General features: G+C 42.0%; 1 protein-coding gene across 34 annotated transcripts in view; it reads right to left on the bottom strand.

Annotated features, from left to right (window-relative positions):
• MACF1 (microtubule actin crosslinking factor 1) overlaps positions 1 to 15,388 on the bottom strand; it is a 340,905-nt gene that overhangs the window by 92,158 nt on the left and 233,359 nt on the right. For all 34 annotated transcript variants that reach the window (XM_027622580.2, XM_027622734.2, XM_027621977.2 and 31 more), the window contains 8 exons: positions 12,513 to 13,031; positions 11,546 to 11,722; positions 11,161 to 11,284; positions 9,940 to 10,148; positions 9,240 to 9,557; positions 6,352 to 6,518; positions 4,723 to 4,879; positions 2,759 to 2,876 (listed from right to left, as the gene is read on the bottom strand). In XM_027622580.2, the coding sequence (XP_027478381.1) occupies positions 2,759 to 2,876; positions 4,723 to 4,879; positions 6,352 to 6,518; positions 9,240 to 9,557; positions 9,940 to 10,148; positions 11,161 to 11,284; positions 11,546 to 11,722; positions 12,513 to 13,031 (1,789 nt within the window). The remainder of the gene's footprint in view (positions 1 to 2,758; positions 2,877 to 4,722; positions 4,880 to 6,351; positions 6,519 to 9,239; positions 9,558 to 9,939; positions 10,149 to 11,160; positions 11,285 to 11,545; positions 11,723 to 12,512; positions 13,032 to 15,388) is intronic.

The raw sequence follows: 15,388 nt of genomic DNA, 5'->3' as shown, positions 1-15,388 counted from the left end.
ACTGATGTGGTTCCTGGAGAGAAGTAATGAGGCAGTGTACGTGAAAGCACTTTATGAAACAAAAAGAGCTACGTTAATGTCAAGAACCGTAAATTCATGATTTTTCTGAGGTAGAACAGAGCTTTGAGAGCACTCAGGGCTAGTGATTTTCAAAGCAGCAAAAGAGGTACTGTAGGGACTCTGTAAATATTTGGTTTAAATTTAACCTTCAGAATATATTTCTAATTGCTTAGAAAATGGCAAGAAAAATGCATAATTATGTTGAACACCACATCTTGACCCACTAGATGTAACCACTTATGCTGCTCTGGGGAGAGAATGAAGTAGCTCCTGTACCTCCCTGCCTACACTTAAACTTCTTTTTGAGTGTCACTGATTGGAAAAGCCACAGCTCTCTGCTAGCACTTTACAGTCATCAAACCTACACATGTCTGCTTGTACAAAGAAAGACATTTACGGCATGTGTGTACTATATTAAAGAAAGTGACAAGAAAGGCTAAAGTGCATCTACTCAGAGCAGGCTCTCTCATTAGGGCAGAACCGTGTAGTAACAGAATTCTTAACATGTCAGGTCATGATGACGTCAGGTTCCAGGCAAGCTTTTGTTCTCAATGCCACTTTTAGGAGTTTTCTATGTTTAAGAAAAGAATGTGATCCCTCATTAAAATTCTTGTGATTTAACTTTGAAACAAGAATTTATTACATCACTTTCAAGCTTGTAGTTCAATTTAATTGAGGAGTGTTCTGAGACTCTAAGGGGAACTTTTTTTTTTTTCCATCTTGAATCAAGTATATTTGTGTTTGAATTTAGGCTGCAACACTTCATAGTGGGTGACGTCTTAGTTACTGTGCCCCCTCAGTCCCCTCCCTTCACGTGTACTAAATGTACAATTTCTACCCCATAACTCTTGAGGAGATTAATAAATGAGTAATTAATGGGAAACTGGTTAGCAATCTACAGGATAATAATACTTGAGATTATCTTTTCCATTGGGCAAAATTTACTTGAATTCCTATGGACAAATCATTTGCATTACTATCAATTATCTACAAAACTCTAGAACAGAACAGATATTCAGTTAAAGATGTGCACTCAGAACCAAATAATTTCCAAAAGCCTAACAGAGGGGCGCCTGGGTGGATCAGTCATTAAGCATCTGCTTTCGGCTCAGGTCATGATCCCAGGGTCCTGGGATTGAGCCCCACAGCAGGCCCCCTGCTCCACGGGAAGACTGCTTCTCCCTCTCCCGCTCCCCGTGCTTGTGTTCCCTCTCTTGCTTTCTATCAAAAAATAAATAAAATCTAAACAAACAAACAAACAAAAAAACCAAGCCTATTAGACAATGCCCAACACTTCACTGAAAGGACACCCAATACTTTTGTGTTGTCCATTTCCAAGATTTTGACAATTTTTTCTGACACAGGTGAACCATAAAGTGAACTTTTAAAAACATTCGTCATCCTTTACAACTACATATCTGTGTAACCTGTATTTCCTGGATACAATGCAACCAAACAAAATGGAGAAATAAATCTGATAATAAAGCTGTCATCCAAAAATCCTTTGTCAAGTCTTTATATTCCCTAGGATAGTCTCAATATTTTCACTGATGGATTTCATGATAGATAAAATGCTATAAATTCACTTCTAAGGGAAATTTATGCCAACAAAATGTCATTTGTATCTGTTTTATGTAGTAGAGTTGTATTTGAGATTATTTAAAAAAAGATTTTAGTGCTTTAAAATGTTTGAAAAACCAATGATCTAGTCTAGGAGTCAGAAAACTATACTGGCCAAATCTGGCCCTCTGCCAATTTCTGTATATAATGTTTTATGTGAACACAGCCACACCCGTTCACTTGTATGCTGTCTATCCCTGTTTCTGTGCTGCAGTGGTAGAGATGTGTAGTGTGACAGAGGACATGTGGCTCACAAGCCTTAAGTATTTACTACATGGCCCTTTACAGAAAAAGCTTGCTGACTCCTGATGTAGTCACACACTAGTAAGTCCCTGAACTTCTCTAAGTTTTATGTGTTGCAATATAAGAATCATCAATTCCCCGAAATGCTGTCATTTCTGGGTAGTTCCAAGAGATCTTTAAACTTCAATAGAAAAGTGAGTGTTCTCAGGAGGAAAAAATAAGCTTTTCCCTTACGATTAAAGTGACTGTAGGTGTGCACTAACAGTCTGGCAATAAAACCTGTAAGGTCCCAATTAAAAACCAGAAAGTGACTGTGAGCTCATACGGATTTTGTTTGAAAGATTTAATTTGCAGCCAGAGATTATTCATATATCTGGGCACAATCTTTGTATATACTTCCAGGAAGTGTGGCAGTCCTTGGCAGACCAACACTGACTCCTAAATACCTAGTCTCTCTCAAGATATCATGCTTATACCCTTCAGGGCTGACTCCAATCTAAAGATGATGCATAGCCATCCATTCCCATGTTTAAAAAGAAGAAATTCGCCAAGACGGAAATCCTATTTTAATCCTTCTCTGTTCATTTAGGCCAACTAGTCCCTTTACTTTTTCCCATCACAGGAAGGAATTTTGCAAAATGGAGCAAAGATCAGGTTGGGGAAGAGATGGGGAACAGATCAGGTTGAGGGGGAAGACTGCTTTGTGGATCGCTCCCCTTTGTTCTCATACCCAACCTTGATTCTGACTTTTATTAAATAAGGGTCCTAACCAAAGGCCAAAGGCCAAAGTGAAGAATGATGTTTATTTACTGCATTCTTAAGAGCCTGCACTCACCTGTCTTGGCTTGGGAATCAGGTGCTGTGATCTCCATGATGAGATTTTCTAAAGAGGTGCCTTTGCAGTTGATTTCTTCCACCAAACTTCCCTTACTTGCCCAGTCATCTAGAAGACCCTGTTAACACAACAGCTAAATGTAACATCTGGGGGCATTCTCCTCATTAGTAGGGACACCTGTTCTTGTACATATACTCCTTAAATTTTTCATAAGCATTAAGTGACTATCCTCATGTATTTAGCCACTTCAAGATCTTGGTTTAGCCAGCCATGATGTGGGAGAATGATATCCTGGAATATTCAGGATCTTCTCATTCATTCATTCATCAATTATTTATTGAGCATTACTGTAGGCCAGACATCATGCCTAACACTGGGGATACAAAATAGGATTATGACACAGTTCCTAAAACCAAGAGGTCAGATTATCAATTGCATTATAATGTGATAAATGTTATTACAAAAATACAGTAAACTCTGAGAGCACAAGAGAAGACACATCTAACTCTGCCTAGAGAAAGGAGTAAAAGGGAATGGAATGCATGTAGAATAAAAAGGAAATGGCAAATGGAGGGTAAAATGAGGAGCTTGATGTTGAGATGTAGAGAAATACATAGAATCATAGGCTATACTTTGCATTTTCAAGGAGATTTTATATTGGGCTTGAAGCCAGAGCTCTGACTGCCACAGAAAACCATTAGGAAACAAAGGCATCTGCTGTAACAAGGTCGTATTGTCTCTACATGTGGATTGCCTGCCACAGAAGTAAAATTCCACTTCTTCCAGAGCAGGGAACACCTTCTTAGCCTTGAACCCCTTTCTCCACACTGAATTTCCCTGACAATCTACTTAGTTTGCTTTTGACTTTAAGCTGCCCAGCAACAGAGAAAGACAGAGCCATGGGTATCCAGCAAGCTCATGCTGCCGAACTGCAAACTGAGCCTTGTCAATTCACAGCTGTAAATTCCTTTATTAATCACTCCAGATTCCAAAGAGCCACAGTTCCCAAACCATGCATCGACTCACAGGGTAAATTTTCAAGTTTTGAAGGAAATACAGTGACATCTGTTGGACACCATGTGAATAACTACTATGAAGTTGTTTAGACCTAACCAAGTAGCAAGTGAGACTTTTTAGTTTTTTCTTTTCTTTTTCTTTTTTTTTTTTTAGCCTTGAGGTACCATGAAAAATTTCTTGAAACACTAAGGGCACTGTGAACCTAGAAATTGGGAAGCCTCTGCCCCAGGGGATTCCCTGCAGCAAATGCTCCTGACACTCTCTCTGTGAAAACAACCAAACTCTTTCCCTGTCATCTGGCTTGAAATAAATCCTGCTTTACTAAGAAAATAAGGAGAATGCATGAGAACTAGTTGGAGGTAGCTATGGCTTGATTTCAACAAAAAGAAGAAATGTGTTTTAGAGGAGCAAGCAGAGGCTGAATGACTCAATCAAAGAAGGGATTCTGCAGGGGATGGGAGAAAGGTTGATCCTACTCTGGAAGGTACTGTCCAACCATCTGATTCTAACTTCTCCTTTTTTAGCTGTAGAGCTAGTTCTTCTTTTCTCAATTTTCTGATCATGTATCTGGTCACTTGCTCACATATAACTCTCTTAATTCTCAAACACAGTGAGAGTGTAAGCTTCTCAAGGACTGGACTTTAACAACTATCTTTTTTATGATCCACCACAGCATGAGAGGCATCTGAAAAACAGCTGAAACTTTATAGATGTTATTCCCAGGTTACTTTTTTGGTACTGGTTTTTAAATAGGAGACATTTTGGTGCTCAGTGCTTGGGTAGAGGTAGGCGGGAATCACATGAAGAAAATGGAGGGATTTCTATTCTGATGCAGAAGGGTAACTTGGATTTGTCGCACCACTTCCCTACCACAGTTGAGGACCAGGCCATACAAGCTTCCAAACTGCTGTCCAACCTGGTTCCTGGAGCTCTTTCTGTTCACCTACCTTCAGGTGTTCAATCTGCTTTTCCAGCTCTTTAGTACTCATAAAAGTTTCTGTAGGTGGAATATTCCCTTCAGTTTCCTTCAGCCATTTTTGGAAGGTTGTAACCAGCTTCCGAAATTCATCCAATTGCTCCTGACAAGATGATGCATCTTCCTCTCTGTCAACAACAACGAAGACATTTTGTTACTTGCCAGACTAAGCTTTGTAAAGAGGTCAACTTGAACTAAAACTACACTCATTCTGGGACTCTAGGCATCTTTTCCTTACAGGGCCTTTTCCTTCCCATCTTTTCCACAGCAGCTTTGGCTAAACCACCACATACAATGTAGGAGAGCATCAAACTAAGGAATCTGTTGCCCTTGTTTGGACATTTCTGGGGAGAGGAGTCTTCAATCTTACTCCAGGCCAAAGTGAAAGTGAGAGAAACTAAAAGGAGCCTGCTATTTAGGTGCAATGATACAATGGAAAGAATGTAGGCTTTGGATCTCAAGTCCAGCTCTGTCACTTTTTAGGTAGTTGATTCTTTCAAGGCCAAATTCAAAATGCTAATCCCCCTAGCAAAGAAGATGCTGAAACAGAGGCTCAGAAAAGCTAGGTTAAGCACACTAGGTGCACCTGGGTGGCTCAGTCGGTTAAGCATCTGCCTTTGGCTCAGGTCATGATCCCAGGGTCCTCGGATGGAGCCCCAGGTCAGGTTCCCTGCTCAGTGGGGAGCCTGCTTCTCCCTCTCCCCCTGCTGGTTCTCTATCTCCCTCTCTCAAATAAACAAATAAAATCTTTTTTTTTTTTTTTTAAAGCACACAAATGGGTAAAATGAGGCAAGGACAAAGGAGAATTCAATTTCAAAATTAAATTTTAGAAGTGGCAACATCTATCAAACTTTAAGCCAGAGATCCTGGTTCTTCCTACAGGTAAATGGCCCCGAGGATAGAGGAAGAACAAGCTTTCCTGGCCTCTGTCCCCCTTCTCTCCACTAAGTAGCCTGACGCTATAGTGTTGTTTTGAGCAACTGCTTTCCTCCAGTCACTTTCCTCAGGCAGTCACCTGCCGAATCAAGATTATATATATGGCTAAACCAAGAGAGGAAGTCTTATCAAGCTCTTAAACCCATGTGAGGTTTTCTAATGGAATCATGGCTTTTCAACAGTCAGCAGATAATCTGAAATCAGCCACCCCTGTCATATATTCCCATGTTTCCCTTAAAAGAATCCAGATACTCCTCCAAAACAACAACTCAAATGTAGCCAAAGCAAGCAGAAAGAGAACCAATATAACCATTATTTACATCTGGAAAGTCTCTTCCAATTTTTCTCTTTATTTCAAATCCTGCCACAATCCTACTTGCTGCCCCAAATTTATTGTTAGGTCCAGGTGACCTGGGCTACTGACTGTACAGAGGGAAAGTGAGCCCCATTACTGAGAAGGAATTCATGATTTAGTAATAGAAAACCACTAAGCACCGAGTAGATTGAATAGCTTTGCCTAAAAGAGGCACTTTCCAATCTCCTACGACTCAGTAGCAGACTTCTTGATGCCATCTTTTCTACTAAAGGAGGAAGAGAAAATCATTTCATTCAATAGCAAGAAAAAATTAGCTCCCCCAATTGACCAATGCATATAAAAACTCACCTTTCTTTAACTGTCTTCTGTAGCTCTGTGAAGTCCTTTCTGAGGTTCTGTACCCTGTCCTGGTGCTGGGATAGGTCGAGTGCAAAGCCACAGGAGCTCAGTTCTGTGACCAGGTTCTCGAGAGTCTCGAGGTTCTCCTGTTGATCTTCCATTTCCGAATTGAGCTCCTGTCAAGCAAACAGGAAAATGTACTAAATCCTCTGATCATTATAAATAAATATACTCTAAAAAAAAAAAAGATATCTATATTAAATCGGGGGCAAGTTCCCCCTAATCTGTAGAAAAACAGGGAACAAAGAAAGAGGCATGCTCACTGGGTCAACTGCTAGATCAAAGCAATAAATACGGAGGCTTTTTCCACTCCACCTGAGGGCAGCTAGGAATTGAAAATGAATCTTGCCTCCTTTAAACAAATGTTTAATGATTTGGGAGGCAGCATGACAGAATGAAAAGAATGGATGTTTTTGGAGTCAAAAATATTCCTGAAAATCAATCACGGCTTTGCTACTTCTAGGGTGTGATCTTAAGCTATTAAATTTCTCTAAGCTTCCATAGCCTATCTCTTCTGTAAAACAGGGTAAACATACGCTCTCTACTATTACTTAACACTGTATTCAAGATATTAGCCAATGCAATTAGGTAAGAGAAAACAATTTGTGGCATACGAATTGGAAAAGAAGGGATAAAACTGTATTTGCAGATTATATGAAAGTATACTTGTAAAGCCCAAGAAAATCAATCATACAATTAATCAAACAATGAAGTAATCCAATAAGGTAGCAGAATATAAAACCAACATATAAAAATCAAGAGTGAAAACTTCATTTACAGTAGCAGCATAAAAGGTACAATTTTAAGAACCAACTAACAAGAAACATGCAAAACCCTTATGAATAAAACTTTAAAATATTTTTGACAGACACAAAAGCAGACCTCAATAAATGGAAAGACATCCATAAAGGTATGTGTGTATGTGTGCATATATGCATGTGTGAATAAAACATGATCCAAATAAAAGTACCAATTTTTCCCCCTACGACTAATAAAGTTGATTTTAAAGTTCACATGGGAAAAATAAATGTACAATTACCAGTGTGAAAAATCCTGAAAGAAAAAAAGAGAGAGAGAGAAAGAGAGACTAACCCTCCTAGATAGTAAAACACACCACGAAGCCTCTAGAATAAAAAACAGCATGCTATGGTTCATGAACAGACAGACCAGCAAAGCAGAATAGAAAATCCAGAAATAGACCTGAGTCCACGTGGACATTCTATATCTGATAAAGATGACTTCTCAAATCATTGGGGAAAAGATGGACTTTTCAAAGAAATGATATTGGGAAAAACTAGATAGACATTCAGAAAAAGAACTTGGATTCATATGTGCACTGTATCTCAGAATGAACTTAAAATGTTAAAAGATTCAAACGTAAAGGAAAGAATGAAAGGAAGAAATGATTCAAGTTCTAGAAGCAAGCATGGGTGAATTCCTTCAAACCTGGGTGTGGCAAAAGACTTTCAAAAATACATGTTCAATAAGAAGTGATAAAATCTACTATGTAAAAATTTAAAAACCTCTTACATGACCAAAAACACACTATAAGCAAAGACAAAGGACAAACTGTGAAAAAAGATTTTCAACATATCACATATAAAGAACTAATCTCCCTACTACAGAACTCTTGTAAGTTGAAAGAAGAAGAAGAAAAAAAAAACAAAAAACAAACTCCTGACAGGAACTAGTAAAGGCCATGAACCAAGAGTTTTCAAATAAATGTCCCTTAAATGTATAGAGAAAAAATAAAAATTAAAGCCACACTGAAATATCATGTTGTGTCAATCAGATTAACAGAAACTCTAATGCTGTTCTGCTGGTGAGGCTGTAGGGGAAACAGGTACTTTAGTGCATTGCTGGTGGGAATGCAAAATGGTGAAATCCTGACACACTGGGATCTAGGTGAAAAGGGTGCTGGGGTTTATCGTGCCATTCCTTCTACTTTTCTGTAAGTTTGAAATTACTCAAAATAAAACCCAAAAAGGACAGCAAACCAAACCATGAGATCCTACTTTAATATGGAAAAAGACAGATGGATAACTCCAAGACACCAATGCGGGGATATAGGAATGTTGAGGTCCTACAGGTGGCAATGTGGGCACCTGCAGCCATCCTGGAGCCAACATAGCCACTCCTTGGTCAAACTAAGTCCAGGCATATACTCTGACCTACAACCCTACTCCTGCACATGCATCTGTATCTGTGGTAGGTAAGACTCTTGGTCAAATATTTCTAACTCTGCACCTACTAGGTATATGGTAGGAATACATTTCTCCACCCCCTTGAAAGCCAGCTGTGAAAACTGCTTTAACTAATGAAATGAAAACGGATTTGAAATGCCCTCTCCCTGGGGCAGTAGCAGTCCTGAAGGCGTAGGGCAAGAGGAAGTCCCCATCGACTTAATCCCTGAGTGACCATGATGAGCTAAGTGAAAAATAAATCTAGGCTGTGTTTGTTTGTTTAAAGGACAATATCTAGTTTACAGGGTGGTTGTGAAAATTCTTTTTTGTTTTTTAAAGATTTTATTGATTTATTTGAGAGAGTGAGTGTGTGTGCATAAGCGGGGGGAGGGGCAGAGGGAGAAGCAGACTCCCCACTGAGCAGGGAACCCAATGTGGAGCTCGATCCCAGGACCGGGAGATCATGACCTGAGCCCAAGGCAGACGTTTAACTGACTGAGCCACCCAGGTGTCCCTGGTTGTGATAATTCCTTAAGATATTGCAGGTAAAGTTTTTAGTACACTGACTGACATACTATGCACTCCTGTGATTGTTGGTTCCCTCCTTGCCCTTCTTTTCTCTCTGTTCTGCCACTGTGGCAGATATATTCTCACCTGGATCTGCTGGAAGAAATGTGCAATATCTTGATCTGGCTGATTTCCAGAGGCTAGCATCCGGCTTTTGTTTTCCATGAATTGCTGCAGCTTATCAGAGAGATGTTCAAACATCTCTGCCTGGGGCAGAAGCTTCTTCAGGGAGCTCTCCTTTTCTTGCTGCTGTAGACAGAGCTGTTCGAAGCGCTGGCTCACCTCTGCCAGTTTGCCCTGCAGCACTGCAGCCGTGGTGCTGTCTGCGGTCTCCATGAATCGCGTCACCATCTCACGGGTGGCCTCCAAGCTGCTCTTTTGCCGAGCAATGTCCTGCTTCAATTTCTGTAACCAAAAAATGTGTCTGTCAGCTCCTTGCTCACTTATCCTAGGATATCGGAGCCATGAACTAATAATCTTCTAATAATTACATGCTCACCTCCTCAAGGAGGGCGGGATTGCAACTAAGCCTCTGGACTACCAAACATCTCGTCCCCTTAGTTCTCCACCCCATTCCATTAATGACTTCGCAGGGCCAGTTTTCCTCAAGTTTAACAATGGTTTAGAAACGGGGTAGAAATATCTTTACATGGATCAGTTATCATCTCTAAGTCTTATTAGAAGATTCATGGAAATGAGTTCTTTTCCTGATACGTTTTCAAAATGATGTAATTATGGAACACAGTAAGTATGCCATCGACGCTAACTCTCGGGGCCTAGGTCTCACCATGTTCGTGGCCAGGGCTTCCTGGATGACGCCCAATGACAAGGATACCACCTGCTCCTCCTCCAGGTTTTGTTCAACTTCCCTGATGGACTGCAACAAGCTCTCCAGGCTTTCCTGAACACTCTGAGATTGGGCAATTGCCTTCTGCAGCAGAGCAGAGCGCTCAGCCAGTCTACTCGAGAGGCTTTGAAAACGGCTGAGTATGGAATCTGGAAAATCAAGGCCATGAGAATAGAGTGGAGACTATTTTCCTGTTGTGCTTTTAAAAAACAATGTATTTAAATCACACTTGTTAATTATAATAATAACAGACACTAAGACAAATAGAAGGAATAAGCGTAAAGTGCATTTGTATTTGAGCTAAAATTACAAAGCATTATTTACTTAGCACCTACTAAGTGCCAGAAATTGTGCTGCATGCTGAGGACCGAAGAGAATTAAGATATGTCCCTGGTTTCTACAAAAATAAGACTGTAAACGTGAGCACAGGCAGAAAAGGGCTCATCACAACTAACCACAAAAATAAAATTTTAAGGGCGCCTGGGTGGCTCAGATGGTTGAGCATCTGCCTTCGGCTCAGGTCATGATCCCGAGGTCCTGGGATCGAGTCCCGCATCGGGCTCCCTGCTCCTTGGGAGCCTGCTTCTCCCTCTGCTTCTCTCTCTCTCCCCACCCCCCCCGTCTCTCATGAATAAATAAATAAAATCTTTAAAAAAAAAATAAAATAAAACTTTAAGTGCTATACTGATGCTAAGACTAATGTACTACAGAAGCCTGAAAGAAGAATGATTCTTTCTTATCTTTTATTTCTTTTGGGGGTTGGAAGTGGTGGCCAGGACTTTACAAAGGAAGCAACCTCTCAGGTACATCTAGAAGCTTGAGCAAGATTTCATCACACATGCTAAGCACTCAATAAATGTTAGCAGCTAAACCATAGGGAAAACTTTGGGGGTAAAGTAATGAAGAAATGACTAGTTTACTTGAGGAAGGAAAGAAGCAGGACGTGGCTAGAAGGCAGAATGCCTGGCAAAAGGGGTTGAAAGCAGATTGCAAAGGCCTTCAATGGTACAAGAGCAAAGTTCATTGAGAGTAAGCTCTTGCCGCTTGTGTCCTCAGCGCCTAGCCTGCACCGCAGATACTTGTAGGACACCGTGTGATGTATTACAAAACAGTGGCACACGCTGAGAATTAAGGGAGTGTTCTCATTACGCTCCTTCATACCTGTAGTTTCTTGAACATGCTTGTGGTCTGGGGCTGGCTCGCCTTCAATTTCCATGAGGTCATGAGCTACTTTTTGGAGCTTCTCTACAGGTACTTGGTGCTCAGCTAATTCCTCCTGCAACTGCTGCTTGTCCATGAAAAAGGCCAAAAGTAAAACCTCTGAGTAATCAAAGCTGGTTCGAGGAACCAAGAGCTACTTAGCATAGTGCTACTAGAGCTACAAAGAATACTTCCATTTATGCGTACCCACAGATGTTAGAATTAAGTGTTTAGGAATCAGATCTTGTCCAAGGCATCCCAACCACTGCCTTTAAGCTATGTTGAGTATTTGCTTTATTTGGGGTACTCTACCCCAAGCGATAGAACAGCCTGCGTCCCAGCCTACCTTTGTCGTTGCAAGCTGCTGTTGCAGAACTCCAGGGTCCGAGGCAATAGTATCTGAGAGGAGCTTCTCCACATTGGCCTCACAGGCCTGCATCCAGGCCTGCAGGCTGTCAGTACAGCTCTGGAACTGCTGGTACTGGCCTAGGAGCATGTGCAGGTGAGAGCCCAATCGTGTACACTGTGCCAGAGAAAAAAGGGAGAGCAGGCTTAGGCAAGGTCTGGCTCAAGGCAGTGGCTTCCTAGGCATAGTCCAAAGAAAAGCCTGGTCTTGTTACAGGATCTCACTCTAACCACAGTGAAGGGTAGCGCCGAGGCCTCCAGGGACAGATGAGTAGCAACCATCTTCTACAAGTGGGGCCTTTGTTATTTGACCCGTACTATTCATCCCAACTTTATACCATATACCCGCGAAGACTGAGTGAATTGTAGGACAAACCACCAAAAGAAAGACACATCGGGTTGCAGGCTAAGGTAGGGAGGGACTGGGAGGTACAGAGTGTTCCTTCTGGCTAGGTTAGAGATGTTGGCAAAGTGCATAAGACAGGTAAGAAGAACTGACTGGATTCTACAGCTTGGGAGCTAACGGGAGCTCTTTGATAGGGAGGAAGGCAAGGATGTACCCTAGATGCTCTATGAAGGAATAAAGACTGTGTATGTGGTTGCAGTTTCCCCTGTACCGTTTCTCTTGGGAGCCCACGTCTGTTGGTCAGGGTACAGGAAGGCAAGCACCTCCACCTTCCCTACCAGAGTGACATACCCCTGATACTACTGGGATCAGGCATTAGCCCAGGGGCCTCCACATTTTGCATTTTTGCAGAGCTCATAAATTTATTCTGCCTGTGGTCAATATGTAATTCAGTTCACTCACTATGTCCTAAGGTTCTTAACCTAAGCCCCAGAAACCACCCACAGTTGTGTGAGGGCTCCCACGACCATTCCCCCAGAGGCTGCCAGGACCCTCTCAGTACCTTTGAATGGAGAGTAGTGTATCTTTCCGTTGCATCCTTCAGCTTGCCCTTCACTAAGGCTCCAGTGGCTGATGGTTCTCTGCCTTCCTCAAAGCTGTTTTCTGTGTCCAAGACTTTCTGTCCTGAGATAGTCACAAATCGCAAGTCTCCTTTGTGGGAAATGACATCCTCTGAGAAGCTCCCCTGCCGCTTTAGCAGGGAGGGAAGGGCTTTGGGGCAGCTGCCTCCCTTGTGCATGTTCTCCAGCTCTCTCTCGGACCGCTCCAGCCAGTTCTCAAATTCTTGATGGTCCTGCAGAAACTTCTGCAACTCATCCCGTAGTGTCTGCGCCTGCTTCAGCTCTGCCTCCGACCGGGCCAGGGAAGTCGCATACTGCCCCTTTAGCTCTCCTAGCTTGTCCTGTAGCACCTGACGTTCCTCAGGTGTGAGATTGTGGCCATGCTGGTCCAGGAAGGCCTGAGCTGACTGCGTGGCCAGGATGAAATTTTGCTGCTGAGATAGCAATTCTTGGTGACGGGCCTGGCAAAAAATTCCACAAAACAAAGGATGATCAGCAAGGATACCACAAAAATTTGGTTATGTCTACAGCTAGAAGTAGAGAGAGATCTCAACAGGCCACTTTTCCAACTGTTCCAAAATCACCAGTATCTCCCACTCTCTAAGCATTAGCCATATACTAGTCCCGGCTGAACTGACACACATAGGATCTTACGGTTTTCAAAGCGACTTCACATGTATTATCTCAACTGATTTGGGGCACAATCTGCAATGTAAGCAGACAATATCTATATATGTTAAATGTCTTGACTAAGGTCATGCAGACAGTTAAGGGACAAACTGAGACTAGAACCTGGCTCTCTTCACTAAACCATTCTAAGTCTAAGAGAAGGCACAAATGGCCAGCCCACATTAATGCAAGGGGAGACTAAGTTGGATAAGCCAAACATGACAATATAAAGATTGCAAATACTTAGCTGTGAAATATGTCACTTACATATCCATGAACACTGTCCCAACTAGGAAGAGTTCTTAGAAAATTAATTCATTAAATAAACAATCTGTATTCCAGTGAGAGTACGATGTATTTCCGGAGCACAGGTAACTTGTATTTTTTTAATTATATGTGCTATGTCTATGTGCTTACACATGGATCTTTTTTCTATTTCAGTGGAATGTGAGTTATTTTAGGGAGTTGTGGTTGTTTTGTTTTGTTTTTTAAAATGTTCTCCCTGAGTCTAGGGGCGCCTGGGTGGCTCAGTTAAGTATCTTTTGATTTCGGGTCAGGTCATGATCTTGGCTCAGGTCATGATCTTAGGGTTGTGGAACTCCATACTCAGCAGGGAGTCTACTGGAGGATCTCTCTCCCTCTCCCTCTGCACCTCCCCCACCTCGTGTGCAAGCTCTCCCCCCACCAAAAAAATAAATTTTTAAATGAAACAAAATGTTCTTCCTGAGTCTAAGAGACAACAGTGGGAGTTCAGTCAGTGTTCTTGCCTATCTGTACTGTTTATGCAACTTCCTAGACCAGGACAATAGCCTAATTTTTACCAGAGCATGGTCTAGTTTCAACCTGTATCAGCAACCTGATAGTGTCAGCTTCCAATATCATCTCAGGGAAGCTACGGTGACAAATGTTTCCTTCTCAAAGGGATAGTAAGGGGCAGATGTCCCCATTCTCATCCACCCACGAGTAAGGCAGTCTCCTTCCTAGGATGGAGATGCTCCTTGGTCAGCAGTCCTGTGACAGCAGGACCGTCTCTGCTACATCTGCAATGTAAGCAGACAACATCTATATATGTTACATGTCTTGACTAAGGTCATGCAGACAGTTAAGGGACAAACTGAGACTACAGCTTTGGGGGACACCCTATGATGAATCTCCAAGCACAGCTTTGGGGGACACCCTATGATGGATCTCCAAGCACAGCAGTAGTATGCAAGAGGCAAAAATCCTATTAATACAAAATAAAGCAATGACTGACACAGGCCATTCAATAGAAGTGTTCTAGCTAAGCCAAATTTTCTTTGCTATAAAGGTATCACTACTAAAATAGGTGACCTATGTGTTTTCTAAGTTCCCTAAACATTGTTTTTCAATCATGCAATAAAATATGCCTGCATATGCCAGTTAATATCTTAGGAGATGGTTCCTCTGGTTGGTTCACTGGTTTATCTCCAATGCCTGACATATAGCAGGTGCTCGATATTTGCTGAATAACGAATACATGGGTAGAACTAAATAGTGAGTAAGGAATGGTTTCTTGAGGGCGATAGGCAACCATTAAAAGGGTTAATCAAGGATATCAAATTTTCGGGATGCCTGGGTGGCTCAGTTGTTAGGTGTCTGCCTTTGGCTCGGGTCATGATCCCAGGGTCCTGGGATCGAGCCCCACATCAGGCTCCCTGCTCAGCAGGAAGCCTGCTTCTCCCTCTCCTACTCCCCCTGCTTGTGGTCCCTCTCTCACTGTCTCTCTCTGTGTCAAATAAATAAATAAAAATCTTAAAAAAAAAAAGATATCAAATTTTCAGAAGATCACGTAGTCGTGTAGAAGGGAGGGTAGAAGGCACAAGGCAAGGAGACCAGCTGAAGCTGCCGTAACAACTCAAATGGAAGCTGACAGTAGTCCGAACCACAATCATAGCTCAGTGGAAAGACAGAAGCGGGGATGACTCTGAAAGAGATCTAAGAAGCAGGGGATTTGATGACTGATTCGATACAGGAGAGTGAGGGAAGGGGAAGGGGTCCCTGATGATGTCTAGTTCTGGCAAGAAGTGGGGGTAGGAGAATGAGTCTGATGAGGCGGGGGGGGGGCGCGTGTCATAGGAAATAGGAGCTCCATTTTTTGAGGCTGAGCTGCTCGTGATTCCAAGTTACA

Source organism: Zalophus californianus, chromosome 4, assembly GCF_009762305.2.
Source record: "Zalophus californianus isolate mZalCal1 chromosome 4, mZalCal1.pri.v2, whole genome shotgun sequence".
NCBI classification, from domain to species: Eukaryota; Metazoa; Chordata; class Mammalia; order Carnivora; family Otariidae; genus Zalophus; species Zalophus californianus.
The sequence above is the reverse complement of the archived record's forward strand: the minus strand, read 5'-3'. Positions and strand labels throughout refer to the sequence as shown.